The following is a 25,999-nucleotide window of genomic DNA, read 5'->3' as shown; positions in this document are numbered from 1 at the left end:
GTTTTGACGGAGGTCTGCTTTTACTGGGAACTGCCTCAATGAACCAATCTTTGTGAAGACTTCCTACATTATAATGTTTAAATAAGCATAGGAATTCCAGAAGCTCTCAAACAATTTTCTTCTAGACTGAAAAGTGGAGACACATCCGCTGCTGTCTCAGAGACAGCAGGATTCTTTTTTATAATGTCTCCATCCCTGTGAAGCAGAGTGAGCAGGAGGAAGAGGAATAAAAGGAGGAGGAGGAGGGTTGGGGTGATAGCAGCGAAGAGCAGGAGTAGGAAACTGGGCAGGCATCAAGGGGAATGTTTCACCACTCCCAAACTCTAGGAGTTGTATGTGGGTGGGGTGAGTTTTCTGAGAACAATTTTTCTGAGTTGACTAAGGCTCCTTTGCTGCAGCAAGTCTGCGAGGAACATGGCCTTTATTATTAAAATGGTAAAATAGCTAATCTACTGTCACCACCCCAGAAGGAGATGAAAATACCATAAATTGAGAAGGTTCTGCATAAGAAACTCTTTGCTGCATTTTCTGATGGTGGGAGGATGCTCCGTGGTGACCAACATTCTTCCAATCATCTGATCCCTAAAAGGAAGGGCACCAATAGCAGCTACCTCAGGACACTTTTAAACTAGGCTCGGCTGCAAGCAGCAATCACAAGCAGTGTCTGGACCATGTGTTGATCCCATGGGCTGTTGTGTGTCCAGACTGAATCACTGGCTGGAGATTGCAAAGTATGCACTGTAGCTTCAGGCTTGTTCTACAGCCAGTTTGAGAAGGCCTTCAGTGTAGCATCAATTTTTGTTACAGAGAGGGGAATCTGCCTATCCCCTGACAGTGTGGACCAGCTTTAAAAAAAAAATCTTACACTGTGCATTGAAGTTTGTGACCTATTCCAGTGCTCTGGGACTCAATTTTTTTATGGCTATTGTCTTTGAGGTAATACACTCTAATGTTTATTTCAAGATAAAACTTGCCTCATTTCTCCCTCTCATAGTGTGACTGAACCAATATGCTTACATACTGTCCAGCCACTGTAAAATATTTGTGGATATTGTATCTCAGATAATACATTAATACACAATTTTTATTGCAAGAAACAACCTGGATATTCTACTTCTATTTTCTGCATATTCAAGTGCTTGCATACTGTCCTGGGACTAGCCAATCTTTACCAAGCACATGCACGTCTATATTTTGAGTATTTTGTAAATAATTAATGATATGGGGGTTCAGGGAATGTTGGGTTGTGGTTTTGAAGTGTTTTGTGCACCATGTTTTGACATTTTAATAAACTTTTACAACACAAGACAATGCAGCTGAGTGCTACAAAAAAGAAGCTCACAAACTGTACTAATAAAATGTTATGCCACTAGCCAATTTGTATGAATCTGAGAGCTTAAAATTTATTTTTCTATACCTTTTTAAAAATCAGATTTCACAGCTAAAATTACCTAAAAAATCTTTTTTTCAAGTTGAAATGAACCAGAGTTCTGCTGTTGTATTTAAACCAAACTAAATGTAAAAGTGTAAAATTCAATAACACATTCAAAATATATGATTCCAGAATATGGTACTTCTGACACTGTATATGAAGTTTGTACTATTCCACAACACCACATACAGTTTAAAGGCAACTCCCAAGCATATCATTTTTAAGGATTAGTGTTTTTCTTTTGTCATCAAAGGCACATTAAAAAAAACCTCTCCCTGCTGTATGATAGTTTGAAATTTTTTTTGCATTCCTAAATGTCCCCCATGGCAGTGACCATCTCCCCATGGCCATTTTTTACAACAGCTTGCCTATCAGCCTTGAAAAGGGCCAGAATTGAATTTCAAGATTCGCCGTCCATTAATGGGCTAAGTTTGTGTTTCGCAGATTTCAAGAAAGGTGTGGCTAATTCAACAGCAAATTGAAGCAAGGCGGACACATTCATCCCTGCTAGAGAAACCAAAGGGACCCAATATTAATTATTAAAGTAAAGTCCCAGGCAAATATTGAACTCCTTTTTGGATATATATTTTTTTTCTTCATACCCTTTTGGTATGTTTTCTTCGGGGCTTCCGCTGTTTTTTTTTTTTGTGCCCTCCTCCTTCCCCCATCACCTTCTGGGACCTCTGTTTGTCCCAAAAGATGGACGAACCATTCAGAAAGCACTGCATGCATGTGCAGTAGGAGACGGGCTGTGAACCTTAGTAAGAATTAGTAAGAATTCCGGTGCCTGCACCCGGGGGCCGAGAGGTCGACTTCAGGTGCAACAATGCATGCTCCCTGGACAGGTAAGTGTGCTTATATTAAAAGTCAGAAGCTACAGTATTTGTAGCTGCTGACTTCATTTTTTTCACCCAGGCTGGAACTCCGATTTAAGTGTGGAAGTTTAGGAGAATTTTTGATGGTTTTCTAAAGAAGTCTCAATCTAGGGTATGCATTAGTGCTTTGAATAGACAAAAAACTCTAGTTACATTTAGTATGTTAGAGGAATAAATAAATACACCAGATAAAACTTTTACCTGCCACACCATCTTCACGAACATCTCCGTCCTCCATGAGGTGAACAATCGGAAGGACAGCAGCACAGATGCACGCTGGGAACACAGGTTGTGGTGGCTGAGACACATGATGATTTGCGTTATGCTCTGTACCATGTTCCTCATCTAATTAAAGTAGAAAAAGCATTTCTGCGCTTTGCTCTCATTATACCTCTGGAAATGTATGAATGATGGTGCTAGGAATGGCTGAGACTGACCTTCAGCGCTGACTGCAGAGCGCATTGACCACACAGAGCCACGGCGGAAAGAGTAGTTACGGTGAGACGTGCTTGAGGTGCAGGATGGACTCACTGAGAGGCGACGGGAATTCAGGTTGGTGGCTTCTTCTACTGGCAATCAAAATTGGAGAGGTGAAACCTGCCCTATTTGACCAGTGAATTGTAAATAGTACACAATAATGGCCTCTGTCAACAGTTAGTCTTTCAGTGTGATAGCCTTGAACCAACATGCATATTTAATATGTAGACAGTAACTAAATATAGAGGCAAGATAGTGTTAAATAAAGTGTAAATCCAGTCAAAAAGTTTTTCAATTTTGGATAGAATTTGTGAGATTTTCATATGCTTACTATCTCTAGCAACACAACAGAAAGTATGTAGCAAGCGCCCCAAAATGAGGGAAAATCCCATATCTGACAGTTGTTGCTGGAACATGTGTCCTCATTTGAAGATATCCCCTCTACCTCTAATCTAGTGACAACCATAAGAACCATAAGACTCTCCTCATCATCATTTTTCCAGTGACAATGGTCCCTAGGACAAATACTAAGGTTATAATACCCCTTGGAGAACAAACCATAATAAAAAATTTCACAGAGGTTCTAATCCTACCTGAATCTATCCAAAGTTAGAAAAAACTATTTGGCTGAAGCTGGATTATAAACTAGCTTTAAGGGAAACAGTAGCTATATTTGCTTCTGACGATTCATTGAATTTGAGATGCAGGTGCCCTTTCAAATTCCAACTTCATTCTTCCTTTTACATGAAGAGGATAATTTAGAGCCCTCACATATACTGCATATAGTTAGAAGATATAGAGTGGATCAGTTTTTTTGTTTTGATAGATAATATATACATGCAATTCTTCTTAGTTTCACATAAAGCTTTTTGCCCAGTTGACAAAGATAAAACTTTATGTGGTAGTAATGGTATTTGTATTTACATATTTTACAGTGTGTATATGTTTGTATATCATTATTGCAGGCTACATGCACCAAGCACACCTTCCTCCTCCTGTTCTGAGCTAGGAGAACATGTTGGTTCATAGCAAGCCTCCTGTGTGACCGGTATTGCAGTGATCAGACTAGCCTCCCTCCCCAACCTCTTCTTCTCTTCTTCTTGTTGTAGGTTCTTGAGAATATGTTCAGCCCTCTGGTGGGATCGGGACACAGCACGAGCAGAGAATGATTTCTAGAGTTAAAATATTGTAAGAGCACATTCCATTATACAAGCTTAAAATATTAGCAATAAACTAAGAATTTCTCAGGAAGAGAATGAGACACTGTCTATACAAAAGAGAGTCCTCTGTTGTATAATTCAACCACCACCACATGACTTATATATAGTAGATAACCGTGTGATAGTCAATTACTTACAGACTGGTCCTCACTAATTGGGTCCTGTACGCTTCCACTACTCTGTGGAACCCAGGGCGGATCAAACATTGGTACTGATGGCATACCCAAGATGGGAGAGGGTAAAGTAAAGTTTATGCTGGGAGGAGGGATCTGTAAATTTAGATTAATGATAATCATCATTTGAATGATGCCATATGATCACATTATTTCATCTTAGTCAAACAGCGTGATATTTTGAACCTTATAGATCTGTTGGGCTCCCTCTTCCATTCTTGGCCAGACTTGATATCTGAACCTCCAGAGTGTGTGGAACTTTAGAATAGCATTCAGCCTCTGCCCTGTTTCTGGGTGCTGGAATTCTGATGTTAACATCTCAGAGACTGCATCTGGTACCTTGACAGCACAAAGTAAGAACATGGCAGCTGCAAGAAAGCAAGGCATATTTAATATACCATGTACATTGGCAACAATGAATGCTTTATTATAGAATTTCCTAGTTTAAGATTATTAAACCCAGTGTCACAGACATTTAAAAATTAACGGTTATGGAAGGTGATATCCAAATGGCATTCTTCTGACTGTCTCTCTGTAGAAAGAAAGGAGAAAGATTGTGGAAGGAGGTGTTGATTCTTTTTCACACAGAAAGGAAAAGAGGGTCTACAGGCATAAAATAGTTAACATTTGTGTATTATATTAACCCCAGTCCCAATTTTTTTTATTTGTGTTGTTTTTTTTTTTGGGGGGGGGGGGGGGGATAAATAAGAGAATAGTTTTACAGTTGTAAAGGTTTTTTTCTCTGTCTGTGACTCTGTTAGGGAGATCTTCCCTTGTTTCCTGTGCTAGTGAAGAGTGTACTAGAAATGAAAAGGGGGAGGTTAATGGGACAGGTGTTAATGCTAATGCCCCTGATCCTATATCCTCTTGCACCTATTTAGCTTTACATCTTCAATCAGTATACTCCCGTCTACCTGTTGGCTCTTCCTTTCAGTGCTCACTTGCCCTTAGTGCTCCTGTTCGCTATAAGATGAACTGAAAGCTTCCTGCACCAGTAAACTTTACACTCTTTACACTGGCTTTCCTCTCCAGTGTCGCAGTTCTCCCCCATATAATTTCTATAGCAGTGTTACAGCATAGAAAATTAAATTATATGACTAATAAAAAGACTGAAATGATTAATAAACCACATTTGTTCTGAAAAATAAAAAATATATACAAGTTAGGATCCGAAGAAGACACTAGATTTGTTTTCTCAATTTCATTGACTCTAAGAATACATGTTAAGTGGAACTGGCAAATCATACATCACAGTTATGCATCACACAACAATATTTACAAAACTTCTTTCTTCCTGCATTTAGCATGTAATGGTGTAATGTATTCCTACAGTTGAACATAGCCTTTAATATAATGGGGGCATTTACACTGGCCACCGCCATCCCCAACCACCCACCTGGTGCCACCTGTGGATAATGCTAATGCACATGGGGTGATTAGGGTGTGCCCAGGCACACCCGGCACACCTTGTGCGCACACCTATGCAGATAGCATCCAGTCACACTTAGTTAACACACGAAAATTCAAATTTTCTTCATTGTGCTGGGACTCTGATGTCTCCATAAAGAGAACCTGTAAATACAAGAATACATATAGAATAGCTAAAGGGTGTCCACGTTTCACTGCTTTCTCCCTATGTCCTCCACATCCTTTCTGTACAATGTGTACACTTTCATAGCATTCTCTCCCCACAATCTCTGTCAAACATTGTGTACAATGTCATACCCTCTGCACTCCCCTTCTGCACATCATTAAGCCATATGCACTCCTCTCCTGCATATGCTATTCACAGTCATTTTCTCTACAATTATTTGCCATACGTTATGCCCACTGTCATACCTTCACCATCCTAACCTTCTCTGCACATATTGCCCAAGGCCATACCCTCAGGACTTTACTCCCACACATGCTGCCTGCTGTCATATCCTTCACACTGCTCTCTTGCACACTGTCATACTTTTCACACTTCTCTTTTTCACAGCTAGTGCCAGCTCATATGATATTTCCAACATTGCTTTTCTGGAATAACCACACATTTTTTGCCAGAATAAATTCTGTATAGAATTTGTTAGTTATAACAAGAAAGGCAACAAAGCAACAATGGACACCCCAGCAACAATAGATCAACCCCAGCAACAATGGACTCCCAACAGCCAGCATCAATAGACCCTCCAGCAGCCAGCAGATCCCTCCCAGCAAAGATTGACCCCCTGCAACATAAGACCCACCCCCAGCAACAATAGACCCACCTGTAAAATAGATCCCCTCCAGCAACAATAAATTCCCCAGTAACCATCATCAATAGATCCTCCAGCAGCCAGCAAAAAGACCCCTCCCTTAACAGTACATCCCTCCTAGCAATAACTGACCTCCCCCTGGCAACAGTATATTCCCCACGAGCAACAAAAGAACTCCCCAGCAACTGAGACCCCCTTCCTTTGCAAATTTGATCCTCCAGCAGCCATTATCAATAGACTCTCCAGCATACCCCAGAACTTCTTTCCATTACATACATTCAGTACAGGAGGTCCCGGAACTGCGTTCCCCCGCGTTCCCGCTGAAAAAAAGCCCTGAAATCATATTTTTATTGGATATACATCCATGTTATTAATTTAATAAATTCTTAACTTATTGTACCTCCGCATTTTAATTGATTCATTCAAAGTCCCAAATTTCCCTTCTTTATTAATGTCATATCTTAGCTGCCTGGCATCCTAAAAACCTTCCTTTACAGTGCAAAATTTCACATTTATTTCACATTTAGAGCAGAATAATTCCTTTAATCCTTTTCATAAGTACAAAAAAAAAATGCTGCTTCCCTACCAGTACTGTCCTAGCCAAGATCAGTGCTATTTTGTCGAGTCCTAAGGCATATTTCCTCCAAATCAATCTAAATTGTTACTTATCCGCAAGCTGTGTTTTTTTTTGTTGTTTTACTATGTACAATGGTATTGAACACCACTGGATTGTGATTTACAATCCCTTATGTACTTAACTGTTATTACTTCTTGGCTTGGTAAATTATTGGAAATACTTATGTATGAGGGAGGTTATTGGATTTTTACATTGGATTCGCACCAGTTTAAATGCTGAGTGAAATATTCCTTATTTACCACTAGATGTCCCCACTGTTCAACTATGTCCCTAAATAGAGAGAGCAAAGTTTGGAGCGTTATTTTTTTTTAAACATTTTGGCATTACAGGATTTACATTTTAATAGGTGTACAGTATGCCAAGCCAAAAACATTGTCTGTTACACATGTTAGACCTCATGCACACTGCTGCTCCTTAATTTTGGGGCTTATGGCATTTTTTGCCAAAGCACCTGAACACAACTCAGTAAAAGCCTAAATATCCATGCCCACATAGGTTTTTAGAGGTTTTTAGAGGAGTTCAGGAGCAGCAGAGGCAGCAGAAGCTCCTTCTCCTGAATGCAGTAGAATTACGTTCAGGAGAGGAGTTTGGAGCATCGAAAATGCCAAGCGTTTCTAAACGCGCTGATGCACTAGGCGTGTTTAGCACTTCAGCATTTATTAATTTCAATGGCCAGAATAAATGAAAATTAAATAAATAAATTGGCCAAAACCAAATGCTGCTAACCTTGCCTAAACTGGCTTGAAAAAATGCAGCTATGGGGAGTTTTGATGTTCTTCTGCCAGGAGAAACAACATATACAAATAGCAGTATGCATGAGGCCTTAGAATCGAACTGTGCATTCTCCTTTAGATCTGCCAAGAAATATGTAGTACACGGGCATGTCTAGATACAAATTTAATGGATAGTTAAGACCCCTTTTACACTGAGGCACTTTGCAGGCGCTATAACGTTAAAAACAGCAACTCCAAAACGCACTGAAAGAGTGGCTCCATTCACTCCAGTGTGAAAGCCCAAGGGCTTTCACACTGGAGCGGTGCACTGGCAGGACGGTAAAAAAAAGTCCCGCTAGCCGCATCTTTGAGGCGCTGTAGGAGCGTGATTTAACCCAATTTGATTTAAATCAAATTCACCATAATTAGTTTGCATTGTTAGTTTAATGTGATCAGGTTCTACCTGATCTTCTGTGCTATATATTCTGTGTGGATTTTTGAATAAAGAAAGTTCCAGTTTCTAGTTTTCAGCTAGTGTCGCCTAGTTTTGGGTGCACAGCTATAATACTCGATTCCTGGGACCAGACTGGAGGAAGCAATATCTTCACAGAGGCACCCAAGCTGGATGCTGGATGGTTCCCTCACAGTTATAAAGCCTAAATATGTTTTACCTTAATCCATTCCTTGCATTAAAGCAGACTTCCACCCAAAAGTGGAATCAGCCTCCTTCCCCCCTCCGGTGCCACATTTGGCACCTTTTGGGGGGGGGGAGATCACTCGGAAATGCAGCGCCCTCCTCCTTCCCTCATTGCCAGGCGCAATGCGCATGTCCAGTAGAGAACCGGCTGTGAAGCCAAAAGGTACCACTGCTGGGTTCTCTCTGTAAACAGCAGGGTTCTCTCTAGGGTGCCGACATTGCTGGATTCCAGGACAGGTAAGTGTCCTATAATTAAAAGTCAGCAGCTACAGTATGTGTACAGCTACAGTATGTGTAGATGCTGACTTTGAATTATTTGCTGGGGGGTGGGCAGAACTCCGCTTTAAGGTAAAACATGTTTAGGTATCAGCATCCCCCCTCAACCCCCCCTTTGCTTACCTAAACCCTCATTCGATACAGTGATGTGCACATCTGCAGCTCCTCTCTCCCCTCACTTCCTGGTCTCACAGGCTTTGCTGAAGCAGCAAATTGGCTCCCACTGCTGTCAATAAAAGCCAGTGACGAAGTAGCAGGGGGTGGGGCTGAGCCCCGCTGTCTGTATCTATAAAAGCAGACAGTGAGGCTCAGGTGCGAGCCTGCATTAATGCCCCTATAGAAAGCAAGAGCCAGAAGCGCCGGTGGGGGACACGAGAAGAGGAGGTTGGGGGCCTATTTGTGCAATTCCATTGTATATACCGGTTTTGTTATAAAAATAAAATAAAAAATTACAATCACTTTAAGTCACAGTGGATCTTTCTGTCCTAGAGTCCAGTGATGTCGGCACCGTAGCTGTTGTTTCCATCAGCTTTCGGGTGCTGCCACCGCCATTGCGGGTAAGGGTACCTGGCAGTGTAGCCTTACGGCTTCACGCTGGGAACCCTACTGTACTTGCGCAAGGCCCCCTTCCTCTCTCCTACTGGCCCGCGACAGGGAGAGGAGGAGGGAGCCTTGAAGTGTGAACTTCCCGGAAGTGGGGACAGGATACCAGGATACCTGTCAAAGGTATTCTGTCCCCCCGAAAGGTGCCAATTGTGGCACTGGGGGGGGGGGGGGGAGATGAGATGAATGAGCGGCAACTCCACTTTAATTAACCTTTTTTTGGTTAATTCTCCATTAAGGGTCTGGCAAGGGGTGTGTCCTATGTCTACATACATTTGCTAGTAGGTGTCCCTCATTCCTATATCAAAATGTTGGGAGGTATGCTCTTTTTAAAAAAAAATTGGAAGCCCTGACTTCCTATGACATCCAGAAAATGTCATTTCCCATCATGCCATGCCATGCCATGCCATGCTTTGCTGCATCATAATATAGGGTGGGCCTGACCTCTCTGGATCACACCTCCCTTGTTAATATATCTTCTTTTTTTTTCTTACCACCCACTGGTACCCAACTTCTTACCTTATTACCTTATTATGCAAGCACATAGGGGGATGAGACACCCAGCTGTGAGTTTTCTTGTGGTTAAGTTCAGGGTGAAGAGTGAAGGTGTACACAAAATGATTACTGCAAAACCATCCAACTCAGAAAAATCAGAGCAGCAAACATGTTTCTGTACTTTGTGCATTTATTCAGTTATTCAGTATGGTGAGGTAAATATATTTGAATGAAACCAGTAATATATATATAAAAAATTGCCTGTAATTATGATACTGGTAGTATTTATGGTAACAGCTATGCTTTCACGGTACTATAGAATTAAATATATTAAAAAAAGAACACGTGTAGTTACCTATAATAACAAATCTGACATTTTATTTGCTTTTATACAAACATTTATAACAAAAATAAAAAAATTCCAGGGGCAAATGCACTAGTCTTGGATAATTCCATTATTTAAATACTCTCTCTCTCTCTCTCTCTCTCGGTATGCGCCATCTCTTTGTATGCTCTCTCTCTCTCTGTATGCTCTCTATCTGTATGCTCTTGCTCTCTGTATGCTCTTGCTCTCTGTATGTACTCTCTCTCTGTATGCTCCCTCTATCTGTATGCTTTCTCTGTATTCTCTCTCTCTCTGTATGCTCCCTCTCTCTGCATGCATTCTCTGTATTCTCCCTCTCTGTATGTGTGCTCTCTCTCTCTGTATGCTCCCTCTCTCTGTATGCTTTCTCTGTATTCTCTCTCTCTGTATGCGTGCTCTTTCTCTCTGTATGCTCCCTCTCTCTGCATGCTTTCTCTGTATTCTCCCTCTCTGTATGTGTGCTCTCTCTCTCTCTGTATGCTCCCTCTCTCTGTATGCTTTCTCTGTATGCGTGCTCTCTCTCTCTGTATGCTCCCTCTCGCTGCATGCTTTCTCTGTATTCTCCCTCTCTGTATGTGTGCTCTCTCTCTGTATGCTCCCTCTCTCTGTATGCTTTCTCTGTATTCTCTCTCTCTGTATGCGTGCTCTTTCTCTCTGTATGCTCCCTCTCTCTGCATGCTTTCTCTGTATTCTCCCTCTCTGTATGTGTGCTCTCTCTCTCTCTGTATGCTCCCTCTCTCTGTATGCTTTCTCTGTATTCTCTCTCTCTGTATGCGTGCTCTCTCTCTCTGTATGCTCCCTCTCTCTGCATGCTTTCTCTGTATTCTCCCTCTCTGTATGCGTGCTCTCTCTCTCTGTATGCTCCCTCTCTCTGCATGCTTTCTCTGTATTCTCCCTCTCTGTATGCGTGCTCTCTCCCTGTATGCTTTCTCTGTATTCTCTCTCTCTCTGTATGCTCCCTCTCTCTGCATGCTTTCTCTGTATTCTGCCTCTCTGTATGCGTGCTCTCTCTGTATGCTTTCTCTGTATTCTCGCTCTCTGTATGCTCCCTCTCTCTGCATGCATTCTCTGTATTCTCCCCCTCTGTATGTGTGCTCTCTCTCTCTGTATGCTTTCTCTATATTCTCTCTCTCTGTATGTTCCCTCTCTCTGCATGCTTTCTCTGTATGATATAGTAATCATACAGAGTATGCGCTCTCTCTCTGTGCGCTCTCTCTCTCTATGCTCCCTCTCTCTGTATGCTTTCTCTCTGTATAGATAGAAAGCCTAAAAAGGAAGATGAATGCAGCCACCACAACTTATTATTGGTAAGGTGCGATATATTACATTTGGTTTTGGGTTCAATATTGATTTAAAAAAAATATCTCTGTGTTAATGTTGGAGATTTTTCCAATTAGAAAAAATGTGCGAATTTCAGGTGAACATTGTATATATCTTGTGTGAAAACATTAATATATAGAGCCTTTTAATTATAAGTGAATTACTATATATTTTCACTAAACTGTTTGTGTGGCTCCCACAGCTCTGGTTTGGATCTAAACTAAATATACTGAGTAAATCATTTAATATATGGCTATATTTAGATTATTAATGCTTGTGATCCTGACTTGTTACTGTATTCTGTTTTTTGTATCCCAGGTTTTGTGGTCAGTGGACAACCAGGGCCAGATCCACGTAGAACGGCGTAATTTTAAGCAGGCCGTAGCGTATCGTAGTTACGCTACGCCGCCGCTACTTTGACAGGCAAGTGCAGTATTCTCAAAGCAAAGTTGCGGTGGCGTAGCTTAAATAGGCCTGCGTAAGCCCGTCTAATTCAAATATGGAACATGTGGGCGTGTTTGTGACCCTACGTAAATGACGCTTTTTACGAACGGCGCATGCGCCATCTGTGAAAGTATCCCAGTGCGCATGCTCCAAATTAACCCGCAAAAAGCCAATGCTTTCGACGTGAACGTAAATGACGCACAGCCCTTACGCAAACGACGTAATCGACGGAAAATTTGACGCTGGCCCGACGTCCATACTTAACATTGGCTGCGCCTCATATAGCAGGGGTAACTTTACGCTGGAAAAAGCCTAACGTAAACGGCGTATCTGTACAGCGTCGGCCGGGCATACGTTTGTGAATTGGCGTATCTAGCTGATTTACATATTCTAGGCGTAAATCAGCGTACACGCCCCTAGCGGCCAGCGTAAATATGCAGTTAAGATACGACGGCGTAGGCGACTTACGCTGGTCGTATCTTAGCAAAATTCTGACGTATCTGATTCTTTGAATCAGGCGCCAAGATACGACGCCTCAGACTCAAAAATACGATGGCGTATCTGAAGATACGCCATCGTATCTCCTACGTGGATCTGGCCCCCTGTCTTTTTCAGACTTTCCTCTAATAGCTCCTAGAAGCAGCTGAAACACATTTTTCAAAATATTTGTTTTCACTTCCATTTAGTTTTTTAACAAAGAGACCCTGTCACCACATACAATTTCCACAGTTCGACAATTAAGTACATAAAATAGTTACATGTATTTCCATTGTTTTGAAATTACACTGTGAAATCATTTGGATAGATACCCTGCAGATCTCACATGAATCCAACAGTTCCAGGAGTGTAGTCTCTCTTCTGTTTTTACTTTATAATGAATATGGTGGTGAATATAGGTACCACATTAACAAATGTACAATAAAAAAAAATTCAGACTTTTGAGGCACCACTCACACTATTTTTTTACAAAACGTTTTAAAAAGCACACCTGTAGCACAATATAACTGGATTTACAATATTCAATCTCCATGTGTAACACCTCAGATTCCACTGGCCAGCCATCCCTATGTAAGACAATAAAGTAAAACCTTGGATTGTGAGCATAATTCGTTCCGGAAGCATGCGTGTAATCCAAAGCACTTGTATATCAAAGCGAATTTTCCCATAAGAAATAATGGAAACTCAAATGATTCATTCCACAACTATTTATTCATAAGTCCTTCAGTTTATAGTCCATATAAAAAGATTACAGCAATGTGATAAGTTGTGTAACCATAAAATGTCCATCCACAAATGGAAGCCTCCACAAGGGGATTAGAAGCAAAATCCAGCAGGAGCTACAGAGTATAAAAGAGAAGAGAGGCACCTCATGTAGCAATTTGGTTACTTTTAATGAAGGTACAACATTTGGTTGATGATTAAAAGAGGCACATCTAAGTATGCAGGCATCCGGGGTAAATCGATCCACATAGACCATCCTCCTCACCGCCGGCTCTTACCAATATCAGTCTGCAATCGTGACCGGGAAGACTAACCTGCTGTAGAGCGATCTGAAAGCGAGGCTTGAAGCGCTCGTGGAAGGGATGACATTAATGGCGGTGAGGAGGATGGTCTATGTCAGGGGTCTTCAAACTGCGGCCCGAGGGCCAAATGTGGCCCTTTGCCAGCCTTTATCAGGCCCTCGGGGGACTATTCCTCCCACTCATAAAAGAGGCACTATTCCTTCCACTGACACCAACAATGGGGTACTATTCCTCCTACTAATAGGAGCACTACTCCTCAATTTATGTTTACCACCAACTCTGAGGCCATATTTATTTTCACTAATGCTGGGCCCTCCTAAAGTCTGAAGGACAATAAACTGGCCCTTGGTTTCAAAAGTTTGGAGACCCCTGGTCTATATGGCAGCTTTACCCTGGATGCCTGCATACTTAGATGTGCCTGTTTTAATCATCAGCCATGTGAGTTTCTAAATGTTGTACCTTCATTAAATGTAACCATATTTCTACACTTAGAGGCTCCTCTCTTCTTTTTTATACTCAGCTGTGATAAGACGCTACTCTTATATCAAGACATCGCTTGTATATCAAAGGTCAAAGGTTATTACAAAATTTAGCTTGTCTTGCAAAACGCTCTCAAACCAAGTTACTCTCAAACCAAGGTTTTACTGTATAAGTTCTGTCTGCCTTCTTTCCACATCTTAGCATTGGTTCTTCTGTTGGATGGGAGCAACTGAATGCAAACTATTTGACAAGAGCTTTACAATGGATGGCATTGCAACATAAATTTGATTAGTTTATGTTGCTATTGGTTCTTCCCATGAAGGGATTTAGTATCAGACTACTATGGCTTCATATTGTACATGGACTTTGCTTAGGGATGGGATGAATGTGTTTCTGCTCTTTACATCTAGAGTAGCCTTTCTCAACCTTTTCGAAACAGAGGAACCCTTGAAATAACTTTACTGTCTCAGGGAACCCTTGCTAAAAATGACTATATCTATAACTCATAAAACATTAGTTAGTGGAAAGAATGCTCCTTACACTTGTGGTCATTGGGAAGAATCACCCCCTTACAGAACACTAATAAGATGAATGGTGTCAGTGGAAAAGTCAGACATTGGTCATTGCTTAAGGAACCCCTAACAACCTCTGGAGGAATCCTAGGGTTCCATGGAACCGTGGTCTACATTGAGCCAAGTGGAGTATGCCAAGAATGGTAATTAGCTATTTTAGAAAAATGACATTCCAGACTAGGTCCTTTTGGTGGATAGCTGTTTAGTCTATGACTAATTCCCCTTTTACTCCCTTATGTAACACATTCCTATTAGTTGGTATTCACCATTGCATATAGACTTTTATGATACTGTAGATCTTAAACAATGATGGTTGCTGGTAAAAACTAGTAATAAGATACATATCTTTTAATTCAAAGAGGAATGTCTCTTACCCGCTGCTCCAGCCATGTGTTCATCCACACTTAGAAGCAGCTCCCAAGCCGCTGGTTGGATGTCCCCATACATTTCCTCTGTTAAGATTGGAGCTGCTTTAATCAGCAATGATAGGGGAGCTGGGGACAAACTCATAACCTAATTTGTACACAAAGAAGACATGTATGATTTGGAAAGTGCTAAACAGATTTCAATACTAAATGAGCTCTTAAACATCTGGTATCAAAAAACACGAGCATACTGTTTAGGCTTGCCATGGACCATCATATGTCCCCCAAAACAGATTTACAGCCTTTTGTTTTGGCATTACCTGCTGATTAAATTGGCATACATGTAATAACCATCATCCTTTCCTGGCTGGTTAAATCCCATGAAGATTTTTAAAAAAGATGGAAAATGTTGCTTTGCAGTAATGAGGGCCTCAGATATTGTAAGTGTAATTGTCCAATCCTCAATAGATAATCACATCACATCAGGCCATCTGATTGGCCAGGGTGGGGCCATTCTTTGGCCAACATCAACACCAAAGTTCAGAACAGGAACTGAATTATTTTCTAGAGTAGCAGGCCCATAAAAATGATTGCATTATGGACTTGTGTCCAAGAATACAAGTAAATCAAGTAAAAGAAGTCAGGTAATCTCTCATCGCTAAGGCTGTAGTATTATAGCAATTCAAGAATGGGTATTCAGATTATTATCACAGATACTCATTGGTGTTTGACTCCAATAGGTTCTGTTTAAGCTGAACTAGACCTACTTTACCACAACCACAATCAGCATAAGACCTGTCTTAAAACTCTGAATTTGAATGGACCTTGGGAAATAACTACAGTTCTAACTAAGAACATTAATGCATGAGATCCGAAAGTAAGATGACACCGAATTTTCATCTTTCTGCTCATTATCAAATGAGTTCAACATCTTATGGAAACCTTTACCTGGTGCCTTATAAACTTCAGCATAGCGCTGTCCTTCTTTCCTTCTAGGTTGGCTTCGGTAACTCTCTTCTTCAGTGATGGGGTTCGCAGGGAAGATTTATCTGAGCACTATGGGCATAAAAACACACTACTGTCACTTCTTGCATCAATAAAACATTTCTATTAATCTGAAAGAGCCAAGTCAACAGTTAACTTCAAAAAAGTGTTGGAGCTTTGCCTGCCAGAATGGCCCAGCATTTGGGTGAAGCAGGAAGTACTAAACGTTATTTGTTTTCACACTCACTTCTTTGGGTTTGATACTTGTGGTGGTAGATTAAAAAAATGGTAGACAGGGGCCTGAAAATGTTCTGAGACCTTAGACTTTTACACAGCATTGGTGAACAAGGGACAGAGAGGAGGTAAATATGTAGCGCTAAAAGTGATAAAACAATGAAGTGTAAATAAATGAACTAACACTATGAACCCAATGGGGTAAAGCAAACTGTGAAAAAGCACACACATGAATGGATGAATTAGAAAACTGAGTCCACAAACAAGAACCAATAGGTAGCAATGTCCGTCATAAATCTCATGAAGAAGGTATCACTGGGGTTAAATGCCGTCTCAGGAAATATATCTTCAAACTAATTTACTAATCTTACTTGAGCCGTTGGATCTGACTGTCGGTGACAACGGATCAATCAGACATGTGTAGACCAGATATGCAAGAAATCCAATGGAACTCAGGGTACTCCTGCAAGGGATCCAGATGGAAATAATCATGACTGGAATCGCTGGACCGAGTTGTTCACAGCTAATGCTTCATCAGGCATGGATATTCCAATTCAGTAGGAGAACCAAATGATCCAAGAGAATACAAAAGTATTCAGAGGATACCAAATACTAATAACCCCAACTGGGGTAGCGATGGCAAAATGGAAGGCCCACAAGAAAAACTCACGTCCACAGAACATGGAAGAAAGAAAAAAGGGGGGGGGTTCAAAATGTTGCAGGTCAAAAAATATAGGTTTTATTTGATAAAAACCAACATACAAATAAAAGTGATCACTGTAGAATAAAAGCAATATGGGGAGCGATACACCTTGCCCGACGCGTTTTGTCCTACTTGGACTTCTACTGGGGCCCTCATTTGTATGTTGGTTTTTATCAAATAAAACCTATATTTTTTGACCTGCATCATTTGGAGCCCCCCTTTTTTCTTTCTTCCAAGTTCTGTGGACGTGTGTTTTTTTGTGGGCCTTCCATTTTGCCATCGCTACCCCAGTTGGGGTTATTAGTATTTGGTATCCTCTGAATACTTTTGGATTATCTTGGATCATTTGGTTCTCCTACTGAATTGGAATATCCATGCCTGATGGAGCATTAGCCGTGAACAACGCGGTCCAGGGATTCCAGTCATGATTATTTCCATCTGGATCCCTTCCAGGAATACCCTGAGTTCCATTGGATTCTTTGGATATCTGGTCTACCCATGTCTGATTGATCCGTTGTCACCGACAGTCAGATCTAACGGCTCCGGTAAGAGTGTTTAAGACACACCATTAGTTTGAAAATATATTTCCTGTGATGGTGTTTAGCCCCAGTGATACCTTCTTAATAAGATTTATGACGGACATTGCCAGCTATTGGTTCTTGTTTGTGGACTCAGTTTTTCGAAATCATCCATTCATGTGTGTGCTTTTTCACAGTTTGCTTTACCCCATTGGGTTCATTTACTTACACTTCATTGTTTTATCACTTTTAGTGCTACAAATATACCTCCACTTGTTTTGAATTTTTGTCACATTCTTGTGTAGCTGCTTTCCTTTTTTTTTTGTTTTTTGTTTTGGGATAGCGCAATAATCACTTCCATTCACAAGGGACAACGAGGTAAATACAATTTACTTACTAACACCTACTGCTAAACCAATCAATATGGTTTTACATTGAGTTTCCCCTTTACAAATGAATAACTAAAAAAATACGCTTCACCCGTTGTTTACAAATTGATCCCACAAACATGCAGAGATGTGCCATACATGTTTTACATACACACACACCTCTTTAAATTTTTTGCCTCTAAGACCAGATCCACAGCCCAGATGATCTTCTTTGAGCGAATCTATTGTGTCTCCATAGAGCAACTTGAGAGCTCTGACCAGCCGAGCACATGAGCGACTGTGATGAAGGTAGCAGTGTGGGTGGCAATAGTCCACATGGGTGCAAATGAAGCTTTGTTGGTTGCATAAAAGGATCATAACCTAATAAGCATAGAAACATACATGATTAAAACACACTTGAAAAAAAAAAGGTTACAAAATGTATTTTCTTTATCAGGCAAATAGGAAATATTGCATACAAATATATTGATACTATGCATATATTATAATATGCAATATTATATACAGTATCTCACAAAAGTGAGTACACCCTTCACATTTTTGTAAACATTTTATTAATTCTAAAGAAATTGCACTTTGCTACAATGTAAGTAAGTAGTGAGTGTACAGCTTGTATAACACTGTAAATTTTCTGGCCCCTCAAAATTAAACACACAGCCATTAATGTCTAAACAGCTGGCAACAAAATCTAGTACACCCCTAAGTGAAAATGTTCAAATTGGGCCCAATTAGACATTTTCTCTCCCCGGTGTCATGTGACTCTTTAGTGGTCCCAGGTGTGAATTGGGAGCAGGTTTGTTAAATTTGGTGTTATCGCTCTCACTCTCTCATACTGGTAACTGGAAGTTCAACATGGCACCTCATGGCAAAAAAGGATCTGAAAAAAAGAACTGTTGTTCTACATAAAGATGGCCTAGGCTATAAGATTGCCAAGACCCTGAAACGGAGCTGCAGCATGATGACCAAGACAATACAGCGGTTTAACACTACAGGTTCCACTCAGAACAGGCCTCGCCATGACGCTCAGCGTCATATCCAGAGGTTGTCTTTGGGAAATAGACATATAAGTGCTGCCAGCATTGCTGCAGAGGTTAAATGGGTGGGGGAGATAAGCCTATCAGTGCTCAGACCATACGCCACACACTGCATCAAATTGGTCTGCATGGCTGTCATCCCAGAAGGAAGCCTCTTCTAAAGATGATGCACAAGAAAGCCCGCAAACAGTTTGCTGAAGACAAGCAGACTAAGAACATGGATTACCGGAACCATGTCCTGTGGTCTGATGAGACCAAGATAAACTTATTTGGTTCAGATGGTGGAAATTTCAAAATTTTGTCACGTTACAACCAAAAATTTTAATGTATTTTATTGGGATTTTATGTGATAAACCAACACGAAGTGGAAGGAAAATGATAAATGGTTTTAGCTTTTTTTTTACAAATATGTGAAAACTGTGGCATGCATTTGTATTCAGCCTCCTTTACTCTTATACCCCTAACTAACATCTAACTAAAATCTAGTGGAACCAATTGCCTTCAGAAGTCACCTAATTAGTTAATTGAGTCCACCTGTGTGTAATTTAATCTCAGTATAAATAAACATACAGCTGTTCTATGAAGCCATCAGAGGTGTGTTAGACAACCATAGTGAACAAACAGTATCATGAAGGCCAAGGACCAGACAGGTCAGGGATAACGTTATGGACAAGAAAATATATATACAATAGTACATACAATCACCGCGCTACCTAAATGTTAATATATAAATGGCAGCCAGCACCACAAAATTAGATCAATTTTGCAGACAAACTAAACAAAAAAACTTACGTGCAGCGCTAAAAATATAAGAAAAAAAGTAAGAAAGGACTTCATGAAGGAGTCTTACAATCATGTGGCAACAACACCGAAGGTGCCCAAATAGTCCATAGACAATATATAGTCTGTGTAAAAAAATCTAAATAATATAAGTGACTTAGTGTTGAAACATTGATAGTAGATCCACCACCAGATAGTGTAGATAGGAGGCTTACCGGAGGGATCAGACCCAAGTAAGTTTATGCTTATCAGGTCAAACAGGCTTGTGGGATAACAGTGTCCCAATTCCTAGGCAGCTCAGTTGTTGGGCAGATGAATGGAATCCTTGAGAGCTCTGGTGTATAAGCAATAGGAACCACTCGATGGGAAACCAGCCAATGAAATGTACCTACTAAAACCCGAAAGTGGCGTTTCAACACAAATATAATTAAGGTATGGGGGTTTTTATCTATATATAAGGGTCTTTTACAGCAGTAGGTCAGTGCCCCAGATCACGTTTTATTGAACGAAACACGTCGGGACGATACGCTGACCCTACTGCCTGATTGTTTTTAAACACCTATTTTATCCATCTGAAATGTGAGTGTAAATTCTATTTTTTACTGTCATGTAAAATTTTATCCAGATTTACGCTATGTGCCCCCTCGTTTCTTTTCCTTTTTTGCTCCATACATTCTGAGCTATTGGGATCATTATTATTGGAAGTACCTGTTGTCATCATTGGCTGGTTTGCCATCGAGTGGTTCCTATTGCTTATGCACCAGAGCTCTCAAGGATTCCATTCATCTGCCCAACAACTGAGCTGCCTAGGAATTGGGACACTGTTATTCCACAAGCCTGTTTGACCTGATAAGTATAAACTTACCAGGGATAACGTTATGGAAAAGTTTAAAGCGGGGGTAGGTTATCAAAAAATATCCCGAACATCTCAATCCATCATCCGTAAATGGAAAGAGTATGGCACAACTGCAACCCTACCAAGACATGGCCGTCCACCTAAACTGACAGGCCAGGCAAGAAGAGCATTATTCAGAGAAGCAACAAAGAGGCCCACGGTAACTCTGAATGAACTGCAGAGATCCACAGCTCAGGTGGAAGAATTTGTCCACAGAACAACTATTAGTCGTGCACTCCACAAATCTGTCCTTTATGGAAGAGTGGCAAGAAGAAAGCCGTTGTTGAAAGAAAGCCATAAGAAGTCCCATTTGCAGTTTGCAAGAAACCATGTGGGGGACACAGCAAACATGTGGAAGATGGTGCTCTGGTCAGATGAAATCAAAATGTAACTTTTCGGCCTAAAAGCAAAATGCTATGTGTGGCGGAAAACTAACTCTGTACATCACCCTGAACAAACCATCCCCACCGTGAAACATGGTGGTGGCAGCATTATGTTGTGGGGATACTTTTCTTCAGTAGGGACACCACTGGTCAGAGGTGATGGGAAGATGCATGGAGCCAAATACAGGGCAATCTTAGAATAAAACCTGTTAGAGTCTGCAAAAGACCTTCCAGCAGGACAACGACCCTAAACATACAGCCAGAGCTACAATGGAATGGTTAAGATCAAAGCATATTAATGTGTCAGAATGACCCAGACCTAATTCCAATTGAGAATCTGTGGCAAGACTTGAAAATTGCTGTTCACAGATGCTATCCATCCAATCTGACAGAGCTTGAGCTATTTTGCACAGAAGAATGGGCAAAAATGTCACTCTCTAGTTGTGCAAAGCTGGTAGAGACATCCCCAAAAAGACCTGCAGCTGTAATTGCAGTAAAGGTGGTTCTACAAAGTATTGTCTCAGGGTGGCTGAATACAAATTCACACACAATTTTTCACATATTTAATTGTAAAAATGTTTAAAAAACATTTATAATTTTTCTCCCACTTCAAAATGATGTGCCACTTTGTGTTGGTCTATCACATAAAATCCCAATAAAATACATTTACATTTTTGGTTGTAACATGACAAAATGTGGAAAATTTCAAGGGGTATGGAGATTTCCATTGAGACTTAAGAAAACACAGTGACTGCTATTACAGGGTCAAATATCTGATTTATCTGCTATTAAAGGGCCCAGAAACCTGAGGAAGGCATAAACAAGCTATACTAAATTGAAGTTTGGAAGTTGAGGTTCACTCTGCAACCTGTGTGAGACATTTTTGCTGGTAATCTTTTTGAGTATCCAGCATCTCTAACTCTCTCTCCCAAAGTTGAAGTAAATAATAAAATTACAAAAATGAAAAACGTGACTGGTAAAAGTTTTCTTTTACCCTGCCATAAGCCATGGATTCAACCCTGAGAGTTGCACACAGTCTTTGAGTTTGTTTAAAGGGGTTGTGTACATTCCATCCACTCTGGTCCCAGGTTACACTCAGTTCCCTGCTATGTGTTCTGCAGTGTGTGATCCTTGCCCTCTGCTTGCTAGAGCTCAGAGACACTGTGTAAAATGTGTGCTTTAGGAGGCTGTAGAGAGGAGATGACTGCAGGTAAATAGGTAGAACTTATGCAGGAGAATTTGTTTCATCTCTGCTTATCACCGGAGGCTGGTCACTTTACTAAGTATACAATATGTAAGGGTTTAAAACCACTTTAATCCTCTGCAGCCAGACTTGGCACAGCTATTTACAAGTTTGCAAGTTGTGTACTTTCTAAGCATATGCTATTTATTGTGCTTAGTAACTACTTAATAACGTGCCAATCAGATTCAATCTTCCATGGCAAAACAGCTTGCGGTGGGTGTGTATGGGGATCTCTCCCTCTGCTCACAAAGGAATTACCAGATCAGCAGATTATTGACAAAAGGAATTGCAGTAAATCATTGCACTGCAGAATGTTCGAAATACTGAGCAGTTAGTCTGAGTTCTCTACATTGCAAGGGTTAAATTATATGTGAAGCCAACACTTTTTTTAAGTTATGGATAGATCAGGGATTGTTAAAACAACATACTGCTGTTATATTGGTGAGATTCCTGCTTACTTCCTGGTCGATATGACCAGAAGTGACGGGAATTCTTACAAATGACAAAATGAGGGAACGTCCCTCTTATGCTCCGTACACACGACCTGTTTTCCCTGTCGGAAAAACTGCGATGAGATCTTTTCGTCGGAAATCCCGACCGTGTGTATGCTCCATCTGAGTTTTTCCCACAGGAAAACTGCCGGAGATAAAAAGAGAGCAGGATGCTCGGAAACATTTTGACGCATGCTTGGAAGCATAGAACTTAATTTTGTCGGCTCGTCGTAGTCTTTTGCCTCGTACACGAGACCGGGTTTCCCGGCAGACTTTTTACAGCTGGGAAACCCGAGAATCGGCTCGGTCAGTCTTTCACCCGTACACACGAGAGGTTTTCCCAACAGGAATGTTTATGAGCCATGTGTATGCTCCATCGCTATTTTTCCCATAGGAAAACTGCCAAAAACCGCCGGGCAAAAGTCTGCCTGTTTTCCCGGTGGGAAAAAAGAGAACTGGTTCTCTTTTTTTGTCTGGCGTTTTTTGGGCAGTTTACCCGTCGGGAAAACCGGACGTGTGAACAAGGCTTTTTACGTCACCGTGTTCTTGGCAGTCAAAAGTTCACCGGACTTGTGTGACCGTGTGTATGCAAGGCAGGCTTGAGAGGAATTTAGTCTGGAAAACCATCAGTTTTTTTTCCGAAGGGAAAACTGCTCGCGTGTACATGGCATTAGACCATTGTCACTGGAAGTCCTTATTTCCCCTTTATTTCTGTATTCAATATTTTATATAATATTTTTTTCTTTCAATCTCATCATTATCATTATCCCTTCCCAACTCGTTCTAACTCAAATCAAAACTTAAAGCCTAGCTTTAGATAGACCTTAAAGTATAAGACAGTGCTTCGCAACTTTTTTTTTAGTCGCGGCACCCTTTTAATATTCTACACAATCTCGAGGCACCCCATTCTAAAATGTAAAAAACTAAACTTATAGTTTTACATAATGAAGCAACATTCACTCAGTTTCTCTCCCTCGTTTAGCTAATGTGACTCCAGTGCTTATGGAGAGGGGCAGGGGAGCCGCCAGCGTTATTGGTTCAGTGAGGTAATCAACATTGTGTATGGTCTAGTTTTCTTATACATTCATGTTTTTCTTTTTTAGACCTGTGCTTTACTTTTCACTACTTACGTGCAACCAAGACATGTTACGATGATAACTTTCTTCACTGCCAATGTTGCCTCCATCTGGTTCAATACTGGGTTCACTAGTGCTCCAAGGGCTCCCTTCTTCTCAGAAACAAACATTAAATATGCCAAAAGTTTATAAAACCCAAATATATCACTGGGGTACAGATGAATCAGCTCAGCCATGCACAGGTGATTTCACAACAAAGCAACACAGCACATCTACCCAACTCCCTCCCCCTCTATTCACTAGTTGGGGTGGCAAAGACAAGCACATCTATTGGCACATCCCCTTTTTTCAAAGGGATGGGACAAAAAGTGGAGAACGAATTCCCTGCATCTTGGAGATGCTGCAGACCACACAATTAGTCTGCAAAGAATACTGTTGCCAAGAATACTTTGTTAAGTATTATAGTATTATAAAAAATACTCTGCTGCAATGAAAAGACACTGTTGCCTATATATTATTTTATGTTACTACGTATATGTGAGGCATTTGTGTCCAATAAAAAATATTTATTTGATTTTATCATGTGCTGTGTTATATGGACTTGTATAGATAAAATGTTGAATAACATCACTTATAATGGAGGTAAATAAAACGATTATTTGTTGGGTGCAATCTCAAATAGTGATTTTTATATCGTGGTTCTTATAGTGGTTCTTATACATCTATTTTTTTATGCCAAATTTTTTAATATTCCTTGGTCTTGATACAATGGTACCACAAGGGAAAGTTGCAGCATTTTCTATTACTTTGATCATTCAAGGAACTTTATTTACCTTAATTTGTTTTTTTAAAGCTACCTATGTGTAGTCCTGTCTACCATACCTCCCCTTAGAAAGCTTTACCTATGTCAGTTACAGTGTCCCTGCTCTGTGACAGCTGGATGTCCTCATTCTCGGACCCTGAGTCCTGCCGTGTAAGTTTGGTGCTCTTTAGGCTGCCGGCCCGGCGAATGCTGGACAGGGAGCCCCCTTTCTTCACCCGGAAACTGCGGGTTCCTTTTATCTGGAGCAGGCGGGAGCCTCCTATCCTGATCTTCCTGCTGGTAACTGCATTGAAAGAACACAAGAGGAATTGTTCCCTCTTCTCTGATTGTTTGTGAACACATCTTACTAGATTGCTTTCTTTTACACAAATTCATAGTAGTCCTTTATTCAAACTCAGAACTAATGACAGCCAGCAGGAAAAGCTTAAAGTGGATGTAAACCCAATTCATGAAATTTGAGCTGGGCACATACAGTATATCTGCAGTAGTTTGTTATCTTTCTTCAGAGAGCTAAGTCCCGTAGCTCTGTCTTGAACCTCTGTTATCAGCCTGATAACTCCTGACGAATTCTCGGACACATCAAATAAAAGTAGCCTGACATTTCTGTCAGGGGAGGTTGCTAAAATAGATTAGCAGGGAGCTGGCCCTGTTATAAGACACCTCTGAGAGTCTCTGCCTAGGATGAGAGGGTGTGTGTGCCTTTCCTCCAATCAGCAATGTTAGCTATCTTGGCTGTATGCCCAGACAACACTCTCTGTGTTAACCAGGAAGAGAAAATTTCCTAACACGATCTGAACATTCTAAACAGTATATACATGTGAAGACAGCAGATATACATGTAAAACCTATGTAGGGAGATTTGGTTCATCCCTGTGTATCATCTGAGGCTGTTCACTTCACTGGGTGTATGGAGGGTTTACATCCACTTTAATTAAATTATTCCTTTAAATATGTTTACCAGGTTTTAATTAGTAATATAAAAATATAAATTGAGAACCTTGCACAATACATTTGTATGAAATTTTGTATAACTAACAGTGTATGATTGGATTCAAAGCCACAAGCACAATCTATCATTGAATTCCTTAAAGTGTACGTATAGGCAAAGCTTTTTTAGTTTTGGATTGAGTGAACAATGCTCAAAACCACTGTCAGATTATTCTTTGCTGTCTATGTGTCACTGTAAAGATTTATTTTCATTTCCTGTCCCAGAGACACAACAAGAAGTAAGAGGAAATCTCCTTAAAGTGAGGGGAATTCTCTTCTTATACAAAATGGAGGAATTTGGCCTATACATGCCACATCCCTAGTATATTGAAAGACTCAAAACCTATTTGACATGATGGGACTTTCAAGGCACAACAAGACTTACAATTAAAATTAAATAAAGTTTATTTATACAACACAAATCTCTTAAAACCAATTTCCAATTTCATGCAAGATAAAATCAGACTAGAATAGATTAGAATAGAAACAAGGGGAGAAAAAAACAGAGGCCCAAGCAGGGGAGGCCAAATCAGAGGGCAGGAGCCCACCCAAATTA

General features: G+C 40.6%; 1 protein-coding gene across 1 annotated transcript in view; it reads right to left on the bottom strand.

The window, feature by feature from the left end:
- UNC80 (unc-80 homolog, NALCN channel complex subunit) overlaps positions 1-25,999 on the bottom strand; it is a 238,742-nt gene that overhangs the window by 116,161 nt on the left and 96,582 nt on the right. Inside the window, exons 27-36 of the mRNA XM_040357443.1 lie at positions 24,536-24,739; positions 23,688-23,785; positions 17,891-18,091; positions 15,852-15,959; positions 14,913-15,051; positions 4,364-4,545; positions 4,142-4,273; positions 3,770-3,956; positions 2,745-2,876; positions 2,509-2,652 (exon numbers count right to left, since the gene is read on the bottom strand). Coding sequence (XP_040213377.1) covers positions 2,509-2,652; positions 2,745-2,876; positions 3,770-3,956; positions 4,142-4,273; positions 4,364-4,545; positions 14,913-15,051; positions 15,852-15,959; positions 17,891-18,091; positions 23,688-23,785; positions 24,536-24,739 — 1,527 coding nt within the window. The remainder of the gene's footprint in view (positions 1-2,508; positions 2,653-2,744; positions 2,877-3,769; positions 3,957-4,141; positions 4,274-4,363; positions 4,546-14,912; positions 15,052-15,851; positions 15,960-17,890; positions 18,092-23,687; positions 23,786-24,535; positions 24,740-25,999) is intronic.

This window comes from Rana temporaria, chromosome 6 (genome assembly GCF_905171775.1).
Source record: "Rana temporaria chromosome 6, aRanTem1.1, whole genome shotgun sequence".
Lineage (NCBI taxonomy): Eukaryota > Metazoa > Chordata > Amphibia > Anura > Ranidae > Rana > Rana temporaria.
The sequence above is the reverse complement of the archived record's forward strand: the minus strand, read 5'-3'. Positions and strand labels throughout refer to the sequence as shown.